This window comes from Synchiropus splendidus, chromosome 18 (genome assembly GCF_027744825.2).
Source record: "Synchiropus splendidus isolate RoL2022-P1 chromosome 18, RoL_Sspl_1.0, whole genome shotgun sequence".
Taxonomy (NCBI): Eukaryota; Metazoa; Chordata; class Actinopteri; order Syngnathiformes; family Callionymidae; genus Synchiropus; species Synchiropus splendidus.
Window position 1 is genome coordinate 1,830,476 of NC_071351.1, and position 20,088 is coordinate 1,850,563.

General features: G+C 43.2%; 2 protein-coding genes across 5 annotated transcripts; both read right to left on the reverse strand.

Annotated features, from left to right (window-relative positions):
• Positions 1-1,927: 1,927 nt before the first annotated feature.
• On the reverse strand, positions 1,928-13,432 carry LOC128749671 (chemokine-like protein TAFA-2). Of its 3 annotated transcripts, none has more exons than XM_053849510.1 (5): positions 13,250-13,432; positions 12,590-12,715; positions 9,722-9,871; positions 9,528-9,652; positions 1,928-2,609 (listed from the first exon to the last, which is right to left on the reverse strand). In XM_053849510.1, the coding sequence occupies exons 1-5, from the start codon at positions 13,320-13,322 to the stop codon at positions 2,526-2,528; spliced, it is 558 nt and encodes a 185-aa protein (XP_053705485.1). In that variant the 5' UTR covers positions 13,323-13,432; the 3' UTR covers positions 1,928-2,525. The 3 variants fall into 3 exon arrangements, with proteins under 3 accessions (XP_053705485.1, XP_053705486.1, XP_053705484.1); XM_053849511.1 differs by having other exon boundaries at positions 2,529-6,178; XM_053849509.1 differs by lacking the exon at positions 1,928-2,609 and having other exon boundaries at positions 8,503-9,652.
• Positions 13,433-14,681: 1,249 nt separating this feature from the next.
• On the reverse strand, positions 14,682-18,541 carry uba3 (ubiquitin-like modifier activating enzyme 3). 2 transcript variants are annotated; one of them, XM_053849502.1, is made up of 18 exons: positions 18,149-18,541; positions 18,006-18,044; positions 17,428-17,536; positions 17,280-17,360; positions 17,117-17,199; positions 16,924-17,004; positions 16,794-16,837; positions 16,648-16,712; positions 16,426-16,581; positions 16,179-16,281; positions 16,005-16,115; positions 15,787-15,840; positions 15,629-15,665; positions 15,468-15,549; positions 15,300-15,400; positions 15,172-15,235; positions 15,055-15,109; positions 14,682-14,974 (listed from the first exon to the last, which is right to left on the reverse strand). In XM_053849502.1, the coding sequence occupies exons 1-18, from the start codon at positions 18,166-18,168 to the stop codon at positions 14,886-14,888; spliced, it is 1,374 nt and encodes a 457-aa protein (XP_053705477.1). In that variant the 5' UTR covers positions 18,169-18,541; the 3' UTR covers positions 14,682-14,885. The 2 variants fall into 2 exon arrangements, with proteins under 2 accessions (XP_053705477.1, XP_053705476.1); XM_053849501.1 differs by lacking the exons at positions 18,006-18,044; positions 18,149-18,541 and adding an exon at positions 17,680-17,994.
• Between the last annotated feature and the right edge of the window lie 1,547 nt (positions 18,542-20,088).

Below are 20,088 nucleotides of genomic sequence, written 5' to 3' on the forward strand. Positions count from 1 at the left end.
TTGACACAGATTGAAAATGCACACTTGAAAGTTCAAAGCTAACAGCTAACTCCTGTAGCATGTAAAAAGAAATGTTGACAGAATCGTATGCATTGTATCGAGCCAGAAGACGATGGTGCTGATGATTTCTGGTCTGACTCACCTCAGTCCAATACATTTTTTAAACGTTTGAATATCATGCTACACATTCTGTATTTTCTCTTTCAACTGATCTATTTTACTTGTTTTTTTTCCTCTTCTTTTTTTTGTATATTTTTGATTTGGGTTTTTCTTTGTTTATTTGCTTGCGTGTTTGTTTACATTACTGTCAGTGAATATTTCCTGTGCCTCATTCTAAATCAAATGGCATTATAATTTACTGTTGAACTGATGATGGAAATTATTGTCCCACATTTTGTGTAGTGACAGTTTTGTTTTAAATTTCTATTTTATACTGATGAACAAAATAGATGTATTTTAATACGATGAGTAGTAGTACTTAAACAACCCTCCTTTATGCTATTGAGTCACTTTTTTATGTTTTGCCATCATAGTACTGCTATTATAACACAATTGTTTTATATTATTTTTGTATTATATTTGACATTATGCGCAAAGAAACTTCTTCAAGAACACAATACATTTGAAATATATGTTTGCCTGACAGATGGAGTTATTTAAAGTGCGATGTGTTTTAAGATAAAGGGGATGTGTTGATGTCAAAAGTGTTCGTGGGGTGAAGAAGTTGAGGAGAAAAATGGATTCTGCCTGTGGACGGTTAGCCTTTACACATGCTGAATGTAGACATACACTCTGATACGCCTTCTTTTCCTATAAGTGGGGAGGGGATTTGTCTCGGCATGAGAACACCTGCCTTGAATTAAAGATGAGCTCCCTCCGACTTTTGTCAAACTATTCTCAACAAAACAGGGTAAAGTAACTTCACACAGGGCAAAAATAGATTCTGATAAATAGCAGCGGCATTTGGAGGCGCGGAGACAGGGTGTCGGCAGGAGCCTCCAGGGTGCGTCTCAATCTGTTTATATCACTTTTATTTGTTACACTTTGTTTAATTTGGGGAAATTATACAGGATGTGCTCACCCAGCTGCTGCTGAAGTGAGGGTTTGAGGAGTGAGGCACGGGGAGGAAAAGCAGTGCGCTTGCTGCGCTACTGCACACTGCATGTGGTGAATCAGGTGGAGATCAGCTGGGGTGATGATAAACCCACCTGGATCAGGCTTCGAAGTTTGAGTCCAGAGAATAGACTGGACTGAGACAGCAGTTGGAGTTGAACCTCAGATCCAGTCGGTCGCAGTTATTTTAGACTGTTTAAAGCCTTTGTGGGGTAAACCCTCCCCTTCGGTGTTGTTTATAATCTTAATTTTATGGTGTGTTAAAATATGATGTCCTCCATTTGCCTGGAATGGATGGTTTTATTCATCCATTTTTTTCTTTTAAAAAAGCGTATGAGGTAAATGCATTTTGATAGACCGAAGGTTGCATCACCTCTCTTTGTGGATGATGTGTTCCTTTCACAGCAGTTCTCGGGCAAGTAAAAGTTTTTGCCACTTTAGTGCGTGAGGATATCAGTCTGCAGATTAGCAGGACAAAGTATTTATGGGGGAAAATTGACTTGATACGCAAACCAATCGGCTTTTGGTGCAGCTGGGAGGGGAGGAGGGAATGGGTCTGGAAGGAAATACACATCATGATACTCGGAAAGGAAATGCATTCACAAACAAGAATCTACATTCCAGACTGGGTGGAGACTCATCTCATCTCTCCCACTTGCTCGGCTGGAAGAAACTTATCTTCAAGTAGCCATGACTTTTGTACGTTTCCCACCTATTTTCTCACCTATTTTGTTACATGATAACTCGAGAAAAGCACTTGAGGTTTAATACTGAGGCTTTTTGTCATGTTTTGTTTATTTTGTCATTTCCTGTGTTCATGTTGTTTCCTTTTCCTTTTGGATCCCATTCCGCTCATCTGACGCCACTGATTTCCACACCTGGATTCCAGTCTGCGCTGCCAGATGGTTGCTTTGCGTCCTCACGGTAAACTCTCTCTCTAGCCTTCATTCTCTCGTGCTCCTGTTATATATATTTCGCTTGATCTTCTTTCTGCCGCCTCCTTAGTTGGTTTTCTTCACTCCGTTTTCTGCTTTCTCGCTTCTCTCCATTCGACTGTGTGTGAGTGCTTTGTTTAACTCACCCTTTGTTTTTCCTCTCGTCATTGTTTTTCCTTGTGTGTGTGTTTAATTCCCCCACCGAACACTTCCTGTTCATTGGGCCTCGGGAGTTAATTTCCGAGTGCCTTTGCGTTGTCCCCGTTGGTTAGGCGTGATAATAATTGGTATTTACCGTTCTGTGTTCTGGTGTCGACGCCCTTGGTTCTTGGTTCTTTACTCAACGTCATTTTCTTCCAATACTGTGACTCAAAACACTTCATCAGCTTGTAGACCCTGTGATGAAGGAGAATATTGCTGGGATGCCGGACGACTGCTGCCACTCTTCCTGTGGTGCGAGCATGAACACATCTGCCACTATTCATGTTCCTTCGACATTTTTTTCATTAATTTGTAATTGTTCAATTTCCTTTTAATTAAGTGGCAAACGCAATGAGTTTCCTGCGCAAAAAGAAAAAGCAAATATGAGAGTTCTGTGAGCCATGACCGAGCTGCATTCACTTTATTACTCTGAGTTGCTTCAAGACTGCAGTAGCCTGCAGTGAAACACACACACAGAGAGAGAGAGAGAGAGAGTGTTTGTCTATACGTTGTTTTATTGTGTCGATATAATATAGATGAGAAAAGAGTTGTTAAAGCAGAACCGGACAGTGTTTCCATTACGGGCACCACTCGCTCCAGGACACTTTTTTCTATTAGTGAGCATGAGCTACTGTTCTCTGCAGTCGCACCAGATGAAAGATGGCAAACATCGAGAAGAACATGATTAAAAATCAGATCCAACTCTCGTCTTTTGGACTGAAAATCTTTCCTTTAGTCAAACTTTATTTGCCTGCGTGCAAACTGGGAGTCCTTGTGAGAGGGTTGCGTGGAACTTAAGTCAAATAAATTGTCCTCAGAAGTTGAAATTCTGCCTGGATTAAATGTTTTCAGGATCAGTTTTTTGAATCCTCTAATAAATTGAAACGACATGAGAGCCTGGACAGAAGCTCACACTGCACCTGAACCTTTCCTGGTTCCATAAACGTTTGGCCAAGTCTTTCTAAATATTTACTGTATAGGAATAAACTCGCATTAGCCCCACGATCTAAAGACTCAGTTGCCATGAAACAGCACGGCTAATTCCAGTATAAAGTCTTCCAGATTATGAGCTTAACTTGAGAGGCTTTCGTCCGATGTTAGCTTTCGCTCAGGGCCCTGAAACAACCCGGCGCCAGAACACATAAGCTAGCAGAGACAGAAGACACCGCTTCATCAAGCTTGAAGAGCACACTAACAGCCTGGCAGAACTACGGATTAATAGGGCTGAAAAATGTATGTCGTCCTTGTTCTTCATGCAAATAGCTTTGATCCTACACGGGGAAGGTTACAGGTTCAATTCCCAACACCTGCAAGGATGTGTGCAGCCGTCCTTCAGCCAGTAAAAACCTCAAGTTGCTCCCGGCACAGGCCTTGGAAGTAATCATCTCATGAGGGCTCAGATTGTGTTCTGAAACAATACTTTGCCCATCATTCCGTTTCAAGCGGGAGCAGGCGTTCATTGTCTTCGATTATACTCCTGATTTCCATTCTTGCTTTAAGAGCCTGATCATGTTTTTGCGACCCTCATTTGCATGCTTTGATTTCCCGTTGAAAGCTCTTTTGTCCGATAATTCCGAAAGCTCCTTTTGCAGCTAAATGAGCATGAGAGCTGTTTTCCCGGCTCATAATATTATTGTTTCACTCCCTCAAGTACTTCATTGTTCATGCAGGGCTTTCTTTGAGGATACGTTTCCTCTTTCATCACAGTCACCGGCTTTTCAATCTTAATCTGATGAATCCAATTTTTAGATTGTTTCATATTTACACTTATGCTCACACTTTGTTTTTAAAAATGAATTCTTTTCAGTCTGTCCATCAGCAAAGTTGCTGTTTGACTTCAGTGGAAATTGTCTGGATCCATTCATGTACTGAAAGTATTTTCTCGGCTACTGAAATTTTCTCGAGGAGGACTGCTGTCTGATATAGTCTTTCAAAGACACATGGTCGCTGAATGTTTTATTTACCCGTAATTTCTGGACTATAGAGGAATATTCGCCGCACCCACTAAATTTAAGAAGGAAAATAGATCTTGCTCATACATAAGCTGCAGCAGTCTATAAGCCGCGGGTGCGGTGGTGCTGTCTGCAGTGTAGAAAGGTCAGTGGTGCACCCAGCTTAAAAACGCTTTTCAAAATTAGTTTGGAAAACAGACTCCAGTATCAAGACTGACTCATGAAACAAACTGTGCATTGTTCTGAACTTGAATCATGAGCTCCTCGCATCTTTTATTCACATTAAAGCCCTCAAAATGCGACACCACTGCAGGTCTCAGCTGCTGCTTCTCGACTCCAGACCTCCAGGAGATCGGCTCTGTTGCCGGAGCTGCAGACACACGGGCGAAAACAGCGCATTTTGGGCGGCATTGTATAAGCCGCAGGGAAAAAAATAGTGGGTCATAGTCTGGAAATTACGGTATCAACATGATTCCAAATACTAGCTGCTAAAATCTAGCACTGTCAACAGAAGCTTGCGCTGTTATTTTTCTACTTAACAGACCTGAAGACGGCTGACACACAACCCGCAAAGCAGCGGCCTTGGAGACAGTACAACATGAGACTCAGCCTCTGAATTTTAGCTCCCTCCCTAGTGAGGAGAAGCAGAAGTGAGGTGGACTCCAGGATTGAGAAGTGAAAGTCTCCCTGCCCCCTGCTGTGCAAGTCCCTCGCAGCTCCCGAGGAGGTGAAGGGATTGATTAGCTGTCCTGGCTGCTGCTTTCTGTCACAGTCCGTTATATTCCACCCAGCCATTCGCTTGCTGTTTGCAATGGTGGATGTTGTTCTGTGATGTACAGCTAAAACAGGCGCACAAACAGACAGAACAGCTCATTTGAACATGATAAAGACTTTTTTTGGGGCCTGGTTTCAGCTGCGTGACTGAACAGTCTGAGTCAGAGGTGAGTTCCGTGGCAGCGTCAGCGCAGCGTGTGGCGTTTGCGTGCCTCAGATCTGAAGATGCGCAGCCTCCCTGTTTGTTTTGTAACCAACAGTCTCGATTCATTATTCAAGGTAAAAGTCTGGTTGAACCCGCCAGATGAAAGCGAGACAATCAGATCTGGTCCGGGAGGAATATTATTCACATGTGGAGGATGAAGTGGCGATAATGGAGGAAATCTTTTTTCTGCGGGAGTTGCTCAAAGGCAGAGAAAGCTCCAACATTTCCCATCATCAGTGTGAGCAGAGTCCCCTCCACAGGAGCGCTGGGCTTACAGAGACAAACAAAGGCAGGATGTAAACACTCTCCACAGTGAAGATGCCCCTCTCCTCGGTCTCCACACCATTAGCATTTCAAACGCCGCTTGTTTTGCATCAGGACTCCATGCGTGCCATCACAGCCTTGCAGGTGGTGGCCTGCCTGCCCAAAAAAAAACAGCCTGGCACACAGTGTGTGCGTGTGCGTGTGTGTAGGCGTGTGTGTTTGAGCGAGCGTCGAGATTGTAAGCACAAGTCCAGCGGGATCTGACCTCTTTACAGAAGCAAGTTTCCAAGACAACGTCGTCGACACATGCTACATGATCATACATTTCTCAGGGATTGTGGTTTCATGCCTTGGTGAGCCGCCGTCTGAATATCCACACAATCTCCCAACTTTTACCCCCCACCTGCTCGGAATACCAAGCAGCGGGAAATGGAAAGGGACTTCTCTCTTTTCGCCCAATATTTGGATCAGTCCAGGGAGCTGCATGGGGTTATCTTAGCTCCGCTGCTAATAGATCGTCCGGGCCGGCGGGACTCGCCCCCCAACTCTAATGGTGTTTAAGACAAGGGGAATTGAAATGATGAGTGCTTGCGGTGCGAGGCTCATCCAGGAGATAGGCTATCTAATGGAATCTTCTTGGGCTGGACGGGATGGGTCGCTCACTGTCTCGGGAGTTGAGGCGGCTGCTGCAGTATGAAGCTGCGCAGCCCTCTTCCGCCTGGCTAGCGTGCCACCTGCAAACAAGCACCAGGAGGGGACACAGTCCACGTCACAGGCAGTGATTCCTTGTTTTCATCATGTTTTGTCAATTCCACGTTGTCACTGCCTGATGTGGTCCGTCGGAACTTGCACATGTTTTACCAACTGACGTTGACTGGTAAGCACATGCATACATGCTTATATCGTGCAAAGGTGATGACGTTTTTTTTTTATTAATGAAATCTTTTTTTTTAACTTAAAATAGTCCAGATTTAGAAATTGTATGTCATTTTATCTGATTTTCTTTTTTTTTTTTTTTTTAATCCCAACAACATGAACGGACTGAAGCACTGCACCATATAGATATAAACCTTATTCAGGGTGAGGTCAAGTGCTCACTGCTGCTCCTGTTAAATCTCTGTGAAACAAATGTAAGGAGAAATGTTTCTCATTCAATAATGGTTATATATCGGAAGCAATTCATTGCACAGGTCAAATGTATCGGTGGAGATTGAAATGATGTTTTTTTGACTCCATAATGTTGGATTTATTGATGTCGCGCAAAGGTGATGACTTTTTTTATTAATGATTTTTTTTTTTTTAATTAAAATAGTCAACATTTAGAAATTGTATGTTTTTATCTGACATTCTATTTTTTTAACCAGCATTATTGAATCAATAACATTTCAAGCTCCTCCAATATGTTTGACCTGTGCAATGTCTTTGTATTATCATTATTCTTTCACATAGATTTAACAGCACTTCTGCTCCTGAACGAGGTTCATATCCACCGTGGTGCAGCGCCTCAGTCCGTTTACGTTGTTTAAAAAAATCTTACAATATCAGATAAAAACATACAATTTCTACATCTCGACTATTTGAAGTTAAAAAAATAATTTTAATAAGTTATCAACGTTGCGTGTTATAACCATGCACTTACCACTAAACGTTAGTTGGTAAAACATGCGCAATTTCCGGTTCCAGGACCGAAATTTCCTGTGGACCAGATCAGGCAGGCGGACCAGATCAGGCAGGCGGACCAGATCAGGCAGTGACACATGTCACGACCAAAACATCCATGATGAAGGAGACCAGATGAGTTGATGGATGGATTGAAAAATAACAAGGGTTTTTTGCATCCTACGCAGGAAAGAGTGCCACAAAACTGGACCATAGATTCACTGTACAGTTGATACACGCGATAAAAAGCGATGAATTGATGATAAATCAATGCTGAATTTTTTCAGTGCAGTCCTGCTCCTGTTCTTGATACGCCAGAGCTGTGAAGTGTGAATTAAAAGCAGAAGAAAAACAGGGTTTGTTTACCTCCGCTTGAAAGTTAAGCTGAAGCAGAGTTAATGAATTGGGACTTGATTGCTCTCCAGATAACTTAATTGAAATCCAAGCAAGTTTTTAAAAGTTTGGAGGAGAAATTTAAAGCAGCATAAGTCAGAGTCTTGTTTGTCACGACTCCTCCTGCTCATTTCAAGCCGTGTCTCACCTGTAACAAGGTGAAGCAGGAGGTTCTTATTTTAGAGTCACAGAGTCCAAGTGAGGACGCTTATTTATGGACTTAGTTTAAGATAAATGTCACAGTTGTCTTGAAATAATGTACTGTTCTGCTAGATATCACAGCAAAATATCTCAAACTTCAGCCTTGCAACTGTGTTTATGCTATTGTGACAGGGTTATGATCTCCACTGTAAATCACACTTTTTTTTTTTTTGTTATTTTTGATTTGTTTGGGTTGTTTCGGGGTCATTTGGTTCATATTTTCGGGTGGTCAGTGAATGCACCACTGAAGGCGTGGACCTGACGGAGACCTAAGATGTGCCGGCTCGGAAAGTCAAGGCGTGATGTTTGTCAGCTCCGCAGATAATCGTTCTTTTTCTGTGTTTTTCCTTCGAAAGCATTAAAAATATCGAGTAACGGCCATGTTAATAGCTCGACAGAAAACCATTTGCATTTTGGATGACGTCGATTATTTTGTCAATACGGAACATCAGGAGTGCCAAAATAAGTACAGCGCTACCTCGGTTCTCCACCACAATCCGTTCCAGACGGCCGCTCGAGAAGCGAATTGTTTGAAATCCAAATCGATTTTTCCCATGACAATGAATGGAAAAAGAAATAATGCGTTCCAAGCCTTAAAATTGTCTTTTGTAGGAGTGAATGTAGAGTGTCTGCTGCAGGTGGCTGTTCCTCTATGTGTGTGGCCGCTGCATGTGGGAGGGGTTGCCGAGTGAGTGACGTCTCTCCAGAAGTGAAGAGGTGCCCGGTGCGTGTCCAGCTCTGAATGTGCGCTTCTGTGCAGTTTGGCTGTGACAAAGTCATAAACCAAGTCACGCTCTGTCCCAGACTGGCCTCATCCCTGTCCCAGCTCCAGCCCACAACAGGACATCAAACCCTGGAGTGAGCGCTCCAGCACCTCCCCTGTGACACTCTACCACGCTCCAGTGTGGAGACAGGAAAGGTTTTACACCTCAATATGAAGGAAAAACAGTCAATGTAGCAGGACACGTCTGCATACAGAGGCTGCGTTATACACAATAACAAAGCACCTCGTGGGTCAGATGATCGGTCCACGCACGTCACGTTTTTTTCTGGCTTTTTTCAGGGGCGTTCGAGTTCTGGATTTTCGTTCAAAATCCGAAGCAAAAAAATCTCAAAATTTTTGTTCGAATTCTGGGACGTTCGGAAACTGAGGTACCACTGTAAATGGGAATATGCTTAAATGGATATAATTTTTTTACTTTTATTGACGTTTATTATGTGGAACTAAAAGTGAAAAAATGAGGAGAAATAGAAGTGGATTTACGACCAGGTTGGGATTCATTTCACAACGCAAAGGAGTGCTGTCGCTACACGATGAGTTGGCGTGAGTCAACTTTCTGATATCCAGAGAGGCGAAATAAAAATAGAAATGAATATATTTGATCTGTCTGGTTCCATTCATAACTGGGACCCAGATGATCAACAGCGTCAGGCCGGATACGCAAGACATCATTTCATGGGAAGCTCAGTAAATTCTAAACGCGGCGCGGTTTCCTTGGGCCGTCAGATTGAATTACACGGGTTTTCATGTCCCGTATTAGTTTCCAGCTTATTTCATGTTTGTCCTCTTGGCCCCGTCATTCAGCAGATTATGGAATTACTGCTTCTGAGCCCACTGTGCCTCTTGGAGAACAGAGTGGGCTGATGATATACGGCCAGTGGGAGCAGTGATCATGTTTGATCGTGGAAGCAAAGTGGGGCTTAGAAGAGTCTTACACGTCTGCTGGCGTCTCCCACACACCACGGGTGGGAGTGTGTGTGGAGCCGTGAAACACAGAAGGTGATGTGTGCACTGCACACTGCTGTGTTCAAGTCATAGAGGGGTCCCACCTTCGTGGTCTTCACTTTGTTCCCGGAGACGCAGGACCAACCGGTGAGGTCAGGAAGGACCCTGCAGTCTTCATCCTCCAGACAGGGCTCCATCTTACACCACCACTTCTGCCGCACGATGGAGGCTGGGTGTTTCAGAGGAAGACGTTTCAACATTTCAGTGTTCTTCTCATGGAGTGGGACAGTGTTATTACCTTCCACACAAGAGGGCAGTGCCCTCGTCGTCCCTGCCACCTGTCCAGGGAAGCAGGAGCACTTGACTGTCTGAGAGCGCTCTTCAATCTTGTTGCGGTTGCAGCAGCGATGTGCGGCCACCACCTCACAAGTGCCCGTCCTCTCCTGGCCTGAGGATGAAGGTTCGACACTCAGATACCAGCGGCCACTGACAATGCAATAGACTGCAAGGATGAAACGGGCAAACGCGTTTTCAGAGCTACAGCACCCCCTGCTGGATATTATAAGCAAACCATATCTTGCATTCACCCTAGTATTATGTTACGGGTCAATTTGACCCATTTCGGCTGTTGAGTTGCCCAAAGAACTGGTTGTCTGCTCTTTTTCTTCATGAAATTTTGTGACTTTTCCTCATGTAGACTCATGAACAGGTGAGTACACTTTCATGCCCACTGTAATGTCTGTGCACAGTTTGATGATGTTGCAGGTCATTGTTGAACCAGACACTTTGATGGACGTAAGCAGCTGTACAGATCCAAAACAAACAAGCCTCCTTGGTGTACTATATTTTGACTGTGCAGCTAATTGTATTTTAACTGCCAGAGGCACAGGTGTGTGTCGTGGACAGACTTTTTCACACTTTTACTTTTGCACTTTTCTCGTGCCATCACTTTCAACAACACACCAAAAATGAGTGGTAGTTTAGTAGATAGTGATGCAGAGGAAGAGACCTCAGCGGCCGAGGGAGATGTCATGTCATCCATGTTCCAAAGTCATCAAAATTTGCTGTCGCACAATCAGCATTTCATCTCTGAGATGATCTTCAGACGTGAAAGCTTACGGCGTTGGGAGCATTCAGACAAAATAAACCAGAACTTGTCAGTGTAATTCTGCAGATTCTTGTGATGGTATAGAGATCTGTGACTGTGAGGAGGAGTTGACAATCTGCACAAAATGATTTTCCACAAGATTGCGGGTGTGTCTGCCTCTGTTCCATGTGAAAGTCCACTACAAAATAATTCATAAATATCTTTTTGGAATTCGAAATGTATTGCTGTGCCTTTTCTAAACGTTCAAACTGTCTCAACTGATGCTGTTAAGCCTGTTTTCTGACTCTTTTGAGTCGATTTACACAATACGGGTCAGAATACAGATCAAAATGACCTGCAACATCATATAAGGGTTAAAAATGCACAAGGCTTTTGATCGTTGATGTACTTTTAAAGAGTCATCATAGTGATATGAGAGACGGAGCACAGAGATGGAGACCAAATGACTAAACAGAGGTGCAGTTTTTGTCATGACTCTGCTCTGATTTTGTCACGTGAGTCCTGGCTTTGTTTTCTCCCTCCGTTCTTCTTGTTTCTTTGGCACACGGCTGGAGCCGATCAACCCCTGATCACCTGAGTACAAAAACACCTGGACTCCAGCAACGTGGGCCAGATCGACTTCTTTGTTTCCGTGAGGTCGCCTCATTGTTCCCTGTAATTTGACTTCTCTAGTTTCAGTGACGCTCTCCTTTGTTCCTTGTGGTAACTCCTTGTTTCTTGTGGCTCTCTTTGTTTGTTCATTTTGATGACTTTCTTAAACCCTGGTGCCTGAGTTAGTGTTTTGTTTCTTCCTGTTTCCGTGTGCTTCCTGGTTTCTTTTGTGATTGACTCTCGCTTCATTGTGCTTTTGTCTCCTGTGATTTAAGTTAGTTTTCTCCTGGTTGTGTGACGCTTTCTGTTGTGTTTCTGTTGTTTGTTAATTATTAAAATATTATTTCTGCCTCACTGTGACTTTCACCACTGCGCTTGGGTCCTTGACTCGTGACAGTTTTTCTTTTTTTTTTTTTTTTTTTTGTTTTGGACGGAAAAAAGGGCCTGATGAAATGTGGAGGTGTGAGCCAGAGGACACAAGAAGGACGGAATGAAGGAGGGCAGAAAGGCTGGAGGAGGTCAAGCCTCTGCCGACCCCGGAGGGGAAGACTGGGAATATTAAGTGGAGGATGGAGAGGAAGAAAAAGAAGAGCTCTGTCCAGTAGAACACTTGTCAATGGATAATGTTTTCCACAATAATACAATGAAATACAGTAAAAACTGGTGGCATAAGGTCTTCAACGATAACAATATTATTTTAAAATCTTGTCAATAGCTCGATTAAAAAAGTATTTTGGCGGATTTATTTTATCACGCGTGAGTATAATGCAAAATACCAGGAGTGCCAGAATAAGGAAAGAAATGGAAATAATATTTGCACTTTTATTGACGTTTATTATGTGGAACTAAAAGTGAAAAAATAAGGAAAAATGAAAGTGGATTTATTTCTTCTCATTTAAGTGGATTTCAACTAATATTTCCACATTTCTTTTTGACACTCCTGGTATACTTTAACGACGAGACAATGACAAAGTGTTTTTATTTATTATTTGAGACAAGCAGCAAATTGCTTTGCTGATCTTCACATGGGAGTTCAAAGACCCTGTGGTTTCCGGGGTCAGAAGGCGTCAGACACGAGAGCCACAGATCGATGGTGCTTCACCGTGCGAGTGAGGAGGGAGGTGACCCCTCATTTCACAGGTGGATCTTCTGTCTTAGGTCATCAAGAAAGAATCCGCGACAGTCTGACGCAACTCTCATGTGACTTCTACGTGATACAAAAGGTTCTGATCATTAGATTATTGTTCACTCCGTCACCAGAATCGTTTCAACATGACTGTAGTCTCCCTAAGAAGCTGGTGGCCCTCAGAAGGCTCTGTGATTGAGATTCTGTGCGCAGGACGTGAAGAGATCCTGTTACTTCAAGTGTCCCCTGGAGACACGGGTCCTGATGACCAGCAGCCCTAATGAGTCCCTGTGAGGGTGTGGGTGGCTGGAGGTCTGGGAGGGTCTCCATCTCCATCTTACCTGTCTTTACTCGGGAGCTTTGGTTGCCAGTGGACACTTGCTGGCTGCAGACGCTCACCATGCAGAGAAGCAGGAGAGCCCAGACCAGCAGAGGCACCAGAGAGAAAGTCACTCTCATGGTGCCGGCTGACAAAAAGAAAAAAGCAGATTCATCATCAGCGTGAAGGAGGCACAGTGTGACCTATAAATCCTCTTGTTCTCTCCTCATCTGTGATTTATCAGATCATTCCATCTCTCTGCTCAGCGATGACTCTCACATCCAAATCGGAGCCAAGGCGAGTCACACAAAATGCCAATACATGCCTGCTCAGTAGAAGAGAGCGCCGTGTGAGTCAGCAGCTCAAAGCAAAAGTTGTTTTCTTCATGGTTCACAGACAAACTGGAGCGATGAGTCAAGAAAGAGGAGGTAAACACTCCGAGTGTGCATTTGGATACTTCCTAAAGGAGCTCTCTGGAATATTTAGAGGAGCATTGCTGAAAATAGCAGCCATGAATTAGTTATATTTTCAATTATCATTGACATATAAGTCATTTCAAACTTGTATCAGGCTTCGGTGATGATGTCAGAATGAAATACAGTCGATAAATATACAGATTACTTTCATTCACATCAGGAAATACATTAAAACCAAGCTTTTTTTTTTCTCAGAAGTTACTTACTTTTACTGCTCAAAACAAGCAGACAAAAGTAGCCGATGAAGCCGCCGTAGACGACTGGAGAAACATCATGCATGTCAGGCAAGTCTTCAGCGGAGGATCCTCACATTTAAAATGGTATTCCGCTTCAGTATAGAAGAGAGATGACCCTCCGACAGCAGCAGCAGGTGATGAGCCGAGTCAACACATCCGCTCTTCTCCCCGGAGATCAGCCTCCAGGCAGGATAAGAAGGAGGAGAAGTCGGTCATCAGTCAGCTAAAGTCCCGTCAGGAAAATTAAAACTTAATCAACACACAGGCCATCTGTCTCGCGGACAATGAGCGGCCACTTTCATTAACGCTTTAAGAAGCTTAGTGTGTTTACATCCTGTCACTGTGCCGTCCAGGCCATGGAGCACCATCATGGCAGAGGCCGCTGCATCACTTCACTTCAGCTCACTGAAATACGCTCACAAATCAAAAATTGCATTAAACAGATGCTCACAATTGTGTTTTGCTTCTGAGAAGATACCATGTCTTGCACTTCCCATCTGAATCACCTGATAAAGACACACAAAGGTTTCATGAAGCAACATGACAACGATAGGACATTTCTTTAAATGGGATCATTTTTATTTTTTTTTAATTTTTGACTGCATCAGTGGATGTTTCAATAATATTTTCAGGAAATGTAGATTCGATTAAAGGATTGAGCAGGTTATTATAATTTTCCTCGTGTTTGGAATCACAAATCCTTCAGAGCAGAAGTGGCCCTTTTTGCAGTATTTGAGTGGCCCTCGAGAGGATCGATGGAAACCCTTAAACTGATCCTGAAGCAATATTTCAGCCTAAAGTTTATGTTCACACATTCACAGTGGTCAGTATATTTTTATTTTGTACTTTCCATTTATTTTGAATCAAAATGATCCTCATCCAGGTTTTAATATTCACACATTTTTACTTGCTTTTTTTAATCCCCACAGCAACGTTCATGTTTCATATTGAGTTGTATTATATTATTTTTGTATTTTTTTTTAAATAATTTCCCCTTCTTATTTAGACTTCTTCTTACTCTGAGACCCCTGGCAGCAGGAACTGCACATCAAATAAGTAAATTTAATTTAAAGTTAAAGTATTCATCTGGTGAAAGAGCACTGTGGCGCAGGCTCCACTTCTTCGTTTAGCGAGATGCGCAGGTGAGCCCTTGAGCACTACTGCCCCCTGCTGCCCTATTGAGCTCATTGCAATTAGTACTTCAAAAGCTGTAACTAGTGCTGAATTATGTGGAAATATATAAATGTTGAGCAATAAAATTGGGTAAATTATATGAATGGAAGAGTGCTTTTCTAGTGACAGACTGATTTTAAGTGCATTTTCAGTTGAATTATAATAAATATGTGCGCAGTAAGAGAAAAACCTTCAGCCACCTTTATGAAGTGTCACTTTTTGTGCCATGTCCAATATAATAAAACTTTATTGCAGCATCGGACACAATATTCTCAGACTAACACAAATAAACAGCCACAATGCAGGTTAACAAAATACACAAAAGGAGTAAACAATGTCACTGATAGATAAAACGTGTGGAGTTATCGGCCGACCCTAAACCACGAGTGCATGACTCCCGGCAATCCTAACATCAGTGCATTGAGACGACGGCTCAGGTGGTGAAGTTCAGCTTGAAGAGGACCGTCTGTGGTGTGGTGACGTCGGCCACCGCCAGCTCCTGTCCATCCGAGAGGCCGAGCTCTGCGTGAAACACACACACACACACACACGCCTCGTCATTTTCTTTTCCCCTCTTAATTCAAACGGAGGAAAAGCAATACCTTTCAGAGTCTTGCAGAGGTTGGGCCTGGTTCTCTCCTCGATGGACTTAATCGACTAGAATTAAAAAGGGAAATAATTAATAAAGGGCGAACCACAGAGCATGAATACTGAGTTACCTGTAAATACAGAGTCTTGTTCTTCCCTTCCAGAGTTGTTGTGATAGCTGGAGATTTCATTTGTCTGAAAGCAGAAATAAGCTATAGCATATACACTGCACTGCCAACCCATAGCACCGAGGACTCACAGTGAGGCATGTCCCGTGAGGTACTCCAACACCTCCTGGAGTTTGGCTGAGGGCGAGAACTGAAGATCCTGTGGCACCTGACTGCAAGCTGAGCAGTTCTCCTGTCAATCAAACACATTCTTCAGCAACTGGATGCACAATTCACGGATCCAGACGACCCAAACTAACCTTTCGCTCAGCTTCAAACGTGTAAGTGTACAATCCATCCACGTCATTGAAGACCAGGTAGTTATTTAAAGGCATATATGCACTGTAACGACAGACATGGAGAGGGAGGGAGGGATGTGAACCTTCTGAATGATCAGGTGAGGGGAAATGTGGCTCCTCACCTTGTAGCAATTTTGAAGACTTCAGACGCACAGGCAGCTGAAAACACAAGAATCAAAACATGCTACTCAGTCTGCATGTCATTGAAAAAGAGCAACTAGTGTGTGTGTGTATATATATAAAACGATAAGTTCAAGAGCTTGAAGGGTGAGGGCCGTACCAGCAATGACAGCATTAGTGGAGGCCACCGCAGGAATAATCCGCTTCACAACACCTGAGGTGAAAGAAGAACAAATGCAAAAGTGCTGAACAAAACAGAATTGATTTTAAAATATAGCTTATACAGTAAAGGGCAGCAAGATCAATTGGATAGTGCCATTAAATCCTAACTTTTCTTCAAAAATGTACTTCTTTTTGTCCCCATAAAGTCATGCTTACCTTGAGTGAGTCTGTAAGTTACTCCCGTTATGTTGAACTCTGCGGCACGTTCCTGTGCTCTTTCAAACACCCACTGGATGTGCTCCGGATTGTCGCCATCCAAACTAGTTTCTAGCAGACAAAATATTTTTTAAGATTGCGGTCTGAAGAAGCAAAATAAACTGAGATGCGTACCTCCAAATGGTTTGTCTTTGGGCCACTGCAAGATTCTGGCGTATTCAATACAATGTTCCGGTAACCTCGGCATGGAGGCGATGGTGCACATCGGGAAATTAATCTGCGGGAAATAGAACCAGTGCTTAATATATTCAGACACAACAAGCAAATAAGATTGGAAATAACAGCCTAAGATTGTGTTGAATCCAAATGTCCAGGTTAGGCAACGGCCAAAAGTGTTGTAGGTCGGATCAAAAACGGATACCTGTGGTGGGTAGAGCTCCAGTGTGCAGTCGATGCACGCCGTCATGCCGGGTAGAATCACACGAGCATTTCCTTTAAAGCCCTCTGTGCCTCCATCGATGAGTGGGATGATGGAGCTGGGATCCAGCCTCCCAGCTTTGTAGCTCAAGAGGGATATCTAGAGAGAAGTCACGTGACAATGGCAGCAGATGCTCTAAATGTCTACGTGGAGAGGTTCACATACCAACATTCCATTCATCCAGCGTCTTGCAATGATGGAGTCCAGCCCACAGACAATGATGTGAAACTCTGTCGGGAGAAAATGTCAACCATTAATAAATATGATCAGCCTTAAAATACATATACGTTTTTTTTTTTTTTTAAACATACGTTTGTAAAAGGATTCATCAAATTCTTGGATCTTTTTATAGTGTCTGTGTCTCCATTAAGGATTCTGACATGACCATCAAATGTCTGGAGAGTTGAGACTGAAGCGCTCAACAGGTTCTGTGAAGGATACGGGACAACGTTGCTGCCAGGAATCCGGCTGTTGATGAAGTCAGCGGCTACATCTGCTTTTGGTCTTCCAACATCTTTGAGCCTGAAAAAGAAAACAAACCAAAACCTTGTGAATTTTAAGAGACATCTTTTACTGTAATTAATGAGAATTCCATTTGAAAGACAACAAAATATTCAGAATATATGAAGCATACCTGAATAGAAATTGACGATTGAGGTTGGAAAGATCGATCGTGTCCATGTCAACCACGTGAATGTTCCGAAATCCAGATAAAGCCTCCACAAAGCAGAAAAATATCCAACTGTAACTCACCAATACAGTCACTACAGTCCTAACTCAAGTGTTTTAGGTCTTACCAGATCCTTCAGGAGTTCACAGCCAAGTCCTCCAGCCCCAATGACCAGTACTTTGCATGTGTCAAACAGGAACTGCAGAGACTGATGCCAGAGAAAAAGATGACAACACATGCAGACTTCCAAATACTTCAGCTACACTTCAGCTCACGTCAGTGCTTGGCTCGAAGTCAGGATGGGTGAATGGGCCCGGACGCTCCAAAAACTTCTGGACGTGGCTCCACCGCCCGTCCCAATTGTGATCTCCATCAACTGCCATTCTGTAAGTCAAAGACAGTAGAAATCGGATTGCCTTTTGAGCAGAAACATCCAAGCTTTATGATGATTGGATAGCAAGAAACAGCCAGAGCAGTTGTAGTTACACTTAGCATACGAGAGAAAGCAAACCGAAATATCGTGATACCGGCTCATCCGGTCAAATGAAGTCGAAGTACAACAAGGATTAGAACGCAGCTCTGACTCCATGGCAGGGCGAATAGAAAGTCACCGGCGACACAAAAGAGCGGCTGAGTCCAGCACATAGCATGTTTATGCTCGTCATTCGGATCAGTAACAAGGAAGTGCGCCGTGTCCCGCGTGCCTTTATGACCGCAGAGAAACGACCCGAGTGCACGCGTTCACTTGGACTCGAGGTAACAGCGCGGTCGTCTGCCTGTTGGAGCCCTGTCAGACGCTGGCGTCTCTCGGCCCAGCACTCGTCATTCCCTTTAACCAGCACTCGACACTAACTTCTCAGTCAGGTCCTCTATTCGCCTTCTTTTCTTCTCCCTGTGGGGTTGACAGAACATGGGGACAAGACGAGACTGGCTTAGGTGAGCAGCTCAGCATGTATTTGGCATGAAACGCTGTATCGTGTGTGCGTTCGAACTCACGGCTCCTCAGCATCCGCCATACTTTCACGGTCCCATGTCCTCGATTCTGACCGGGGTGTTGGTGAGCGTCAAAGCTGCGTAGATGCCGCGACTGCGCATGGACAATGACGTCATCCGCTGCAACAAAGCCTCCTCACGTCTCCTCTGCTCCTCAATGACCACGGTTTACTTCTGTTATATGCGGAATTCTTGGACAAATTCAACCTTCCTGTTTCACCTGGTGAATATATCATATAATATCTCTCAGAGTGTGTATGTTATACAACACCAGCCACGAGTCAATGACCAGCTAGTATCCTCGTTGACTCCAGTCAGTCCACTGGTCGGTGGGATTTGTTTTAGAAAAGACTCGAAGAACAACAAACTAGTTCGACGGTCAATTCAGAGAGACGGTTGTACCGGGCCACACACCCTTTTATACTGGAACCGGTTTGAGAAAGTAGAGTGGAAGACGGTCTGGCTCCTTCCACATAAATATTTGATTGGTAATAAAGTGAGAGAAATCTCTTTTAAGATTCTGCACAGAATCTACCCGAGCAAAGAATTCATAAAGAAAACTTGTCTTTTTTTTGTAAATCCTCCACTGAATCTACGTTACGTCTTTTCTGGCTCTGCCCGGTTGTGAACATTTTCTGGCAAGAGATCTGTGACTTTATTAATGTCAATATAATAACTCATTTTGAAAGAATATTGTTTTGGGTTTGTATGAAGATCAATTTAAAAATCAATTTAAAATTTTCATTAGAACTACTTTGCCCCCTAGCGTTCATATGTATAATTTGTTATACATTGTTATTTTTGTTTTGTTTTGTTTGTGGTTACTTTTAGTTATTTTTTTGTTTTTGTCGTTTTCAATTGTATATGCCTGTGCCTTGTGTTGTCCATCTATGTATAAATGTACTGCCATTTGACATTGTAATGTGTGACGTGTTCATGACCATATGTTTGACTTTATGCAATTAAAAAAAATCTGTTCAATTTGTTTACACATCCTGCCACTTGCAAGGAGCGACGTTATACGTCTTAGTTGTTCTCTGTTTTTCAACCAGAAAATGTGAGACATTTCAAATTTCATTCAGTTTGTTGTGCTGAACATTCATACTGCGTTTGGAAATAATCACGCGACAACAAAATTATAGTTGAATGCAAATTTCTCATGTAGAGGCCACAAAGAACCACTGCGATGGAAAATGTACAGGACAGTGAATTGCCCCAACTATGAACTGTATAGAGGGTTTTCACGGCGCGTCATCAGACCCGGAAGCCGCCATGTTGCAGCTCCTCACTGCGCAACACAGAGCGGTATCGAAGGCGATTCTGCAGCGTTTCCTTTAAAAATTGTGAATTACGGTCGTGTTTTGGATTATACGAATCGTTCTGATCGTGGTAAACGTTTGGAATTTTATCGACTTCCAAAAGTTATGACAAATCAAGGAGAACAACGCCAGAAGTTGTCGGAAGAAAGGAGTCACTTGTGGTTCGCGAAGCCAAACCAGGACCTTTGTGGTCAAACTGTGGATAACATCCGAATATTGTGCTCAATAAAAAAAGAAAAAGTATAGCCTAAATGACTGTTAATTTGCATTGTATTGCCGTGGAAGAGAATACACCGAACTTTTATCAGAACATGTTTATTGATGCCAACCCACAGTTTTCAGAACGTTCCCTTAAAAGCTATTTATCGCTCTCTCTCACACACACACATCAAAATATTTAAATACGTCACATTCTCATATAAGGTGCAAATGTCGTCGATGACTCGGTTTAACAGTTCCCTGACCCATCCGCACACCATCTGGTTATACGCCTCCGAACTCCGGTGACAGTTCAGATCCTCGGCGGTGGGTGGAATAGGCGAGAAAACAGGTAAATGACTGATATCAGGATGCGTCACCGACGGCAGACTGTCCGGATCGTCGTTCGTCCACGACGATGGAGCC

What these genes read in the sequence shown, in the direction of transcription:
- LOC128749671 (XM_053849509.1), bottom strand. Translation starts at nt 13,322, where the DNA reads ATGCATGATGTTTCTCCAGTCGTCTACGGCGGCTTCATCGGCTACTTT. An exon ending in AAGCTCCCGAGTAAAGACAG is followed by an intron (nt 9,872 to 12,589) that starts GTAAGATGGAGA and finishes CTTCATCCTCAG; the next exon opens with GCCAGGAGAGGACGGGCACT. An exon ending in ACTGCCCTCTTGTGTGGAAG is followed by an intron (nt 9,653 to 9,721) that starts GTAATAACACTG and finishes TGAAACACCCAG; the next exon opens with CCTCCATCGTGCGGCAGAAG.
- uba3 (XM_053849501.1), bottom strand. Translation starts at nt 17,741, where the DNA reads ATGGAGTCAGAGCTGCGTTCTAATCCTTGTTGTACTTCGACTTCATTT. An exon ending in TGGAGCTCTACCCACCACAG is followed by an intron (nt 16,282 to 16,425) that starts GTATCCGTTTTT and finishes TATTTCCCGCAG; the next exon opens with ATTAATTTCCCGATGTGCAC. An exon ending in CTCACGGGACATGCCTCACT is followed by an intron (nt 15,236 to 15,299) that starts GTGAGTCCTCGG and finishes TTCTGCTTTCAG; the next exon opens with ACAAATGAAATCTCCAGCTA.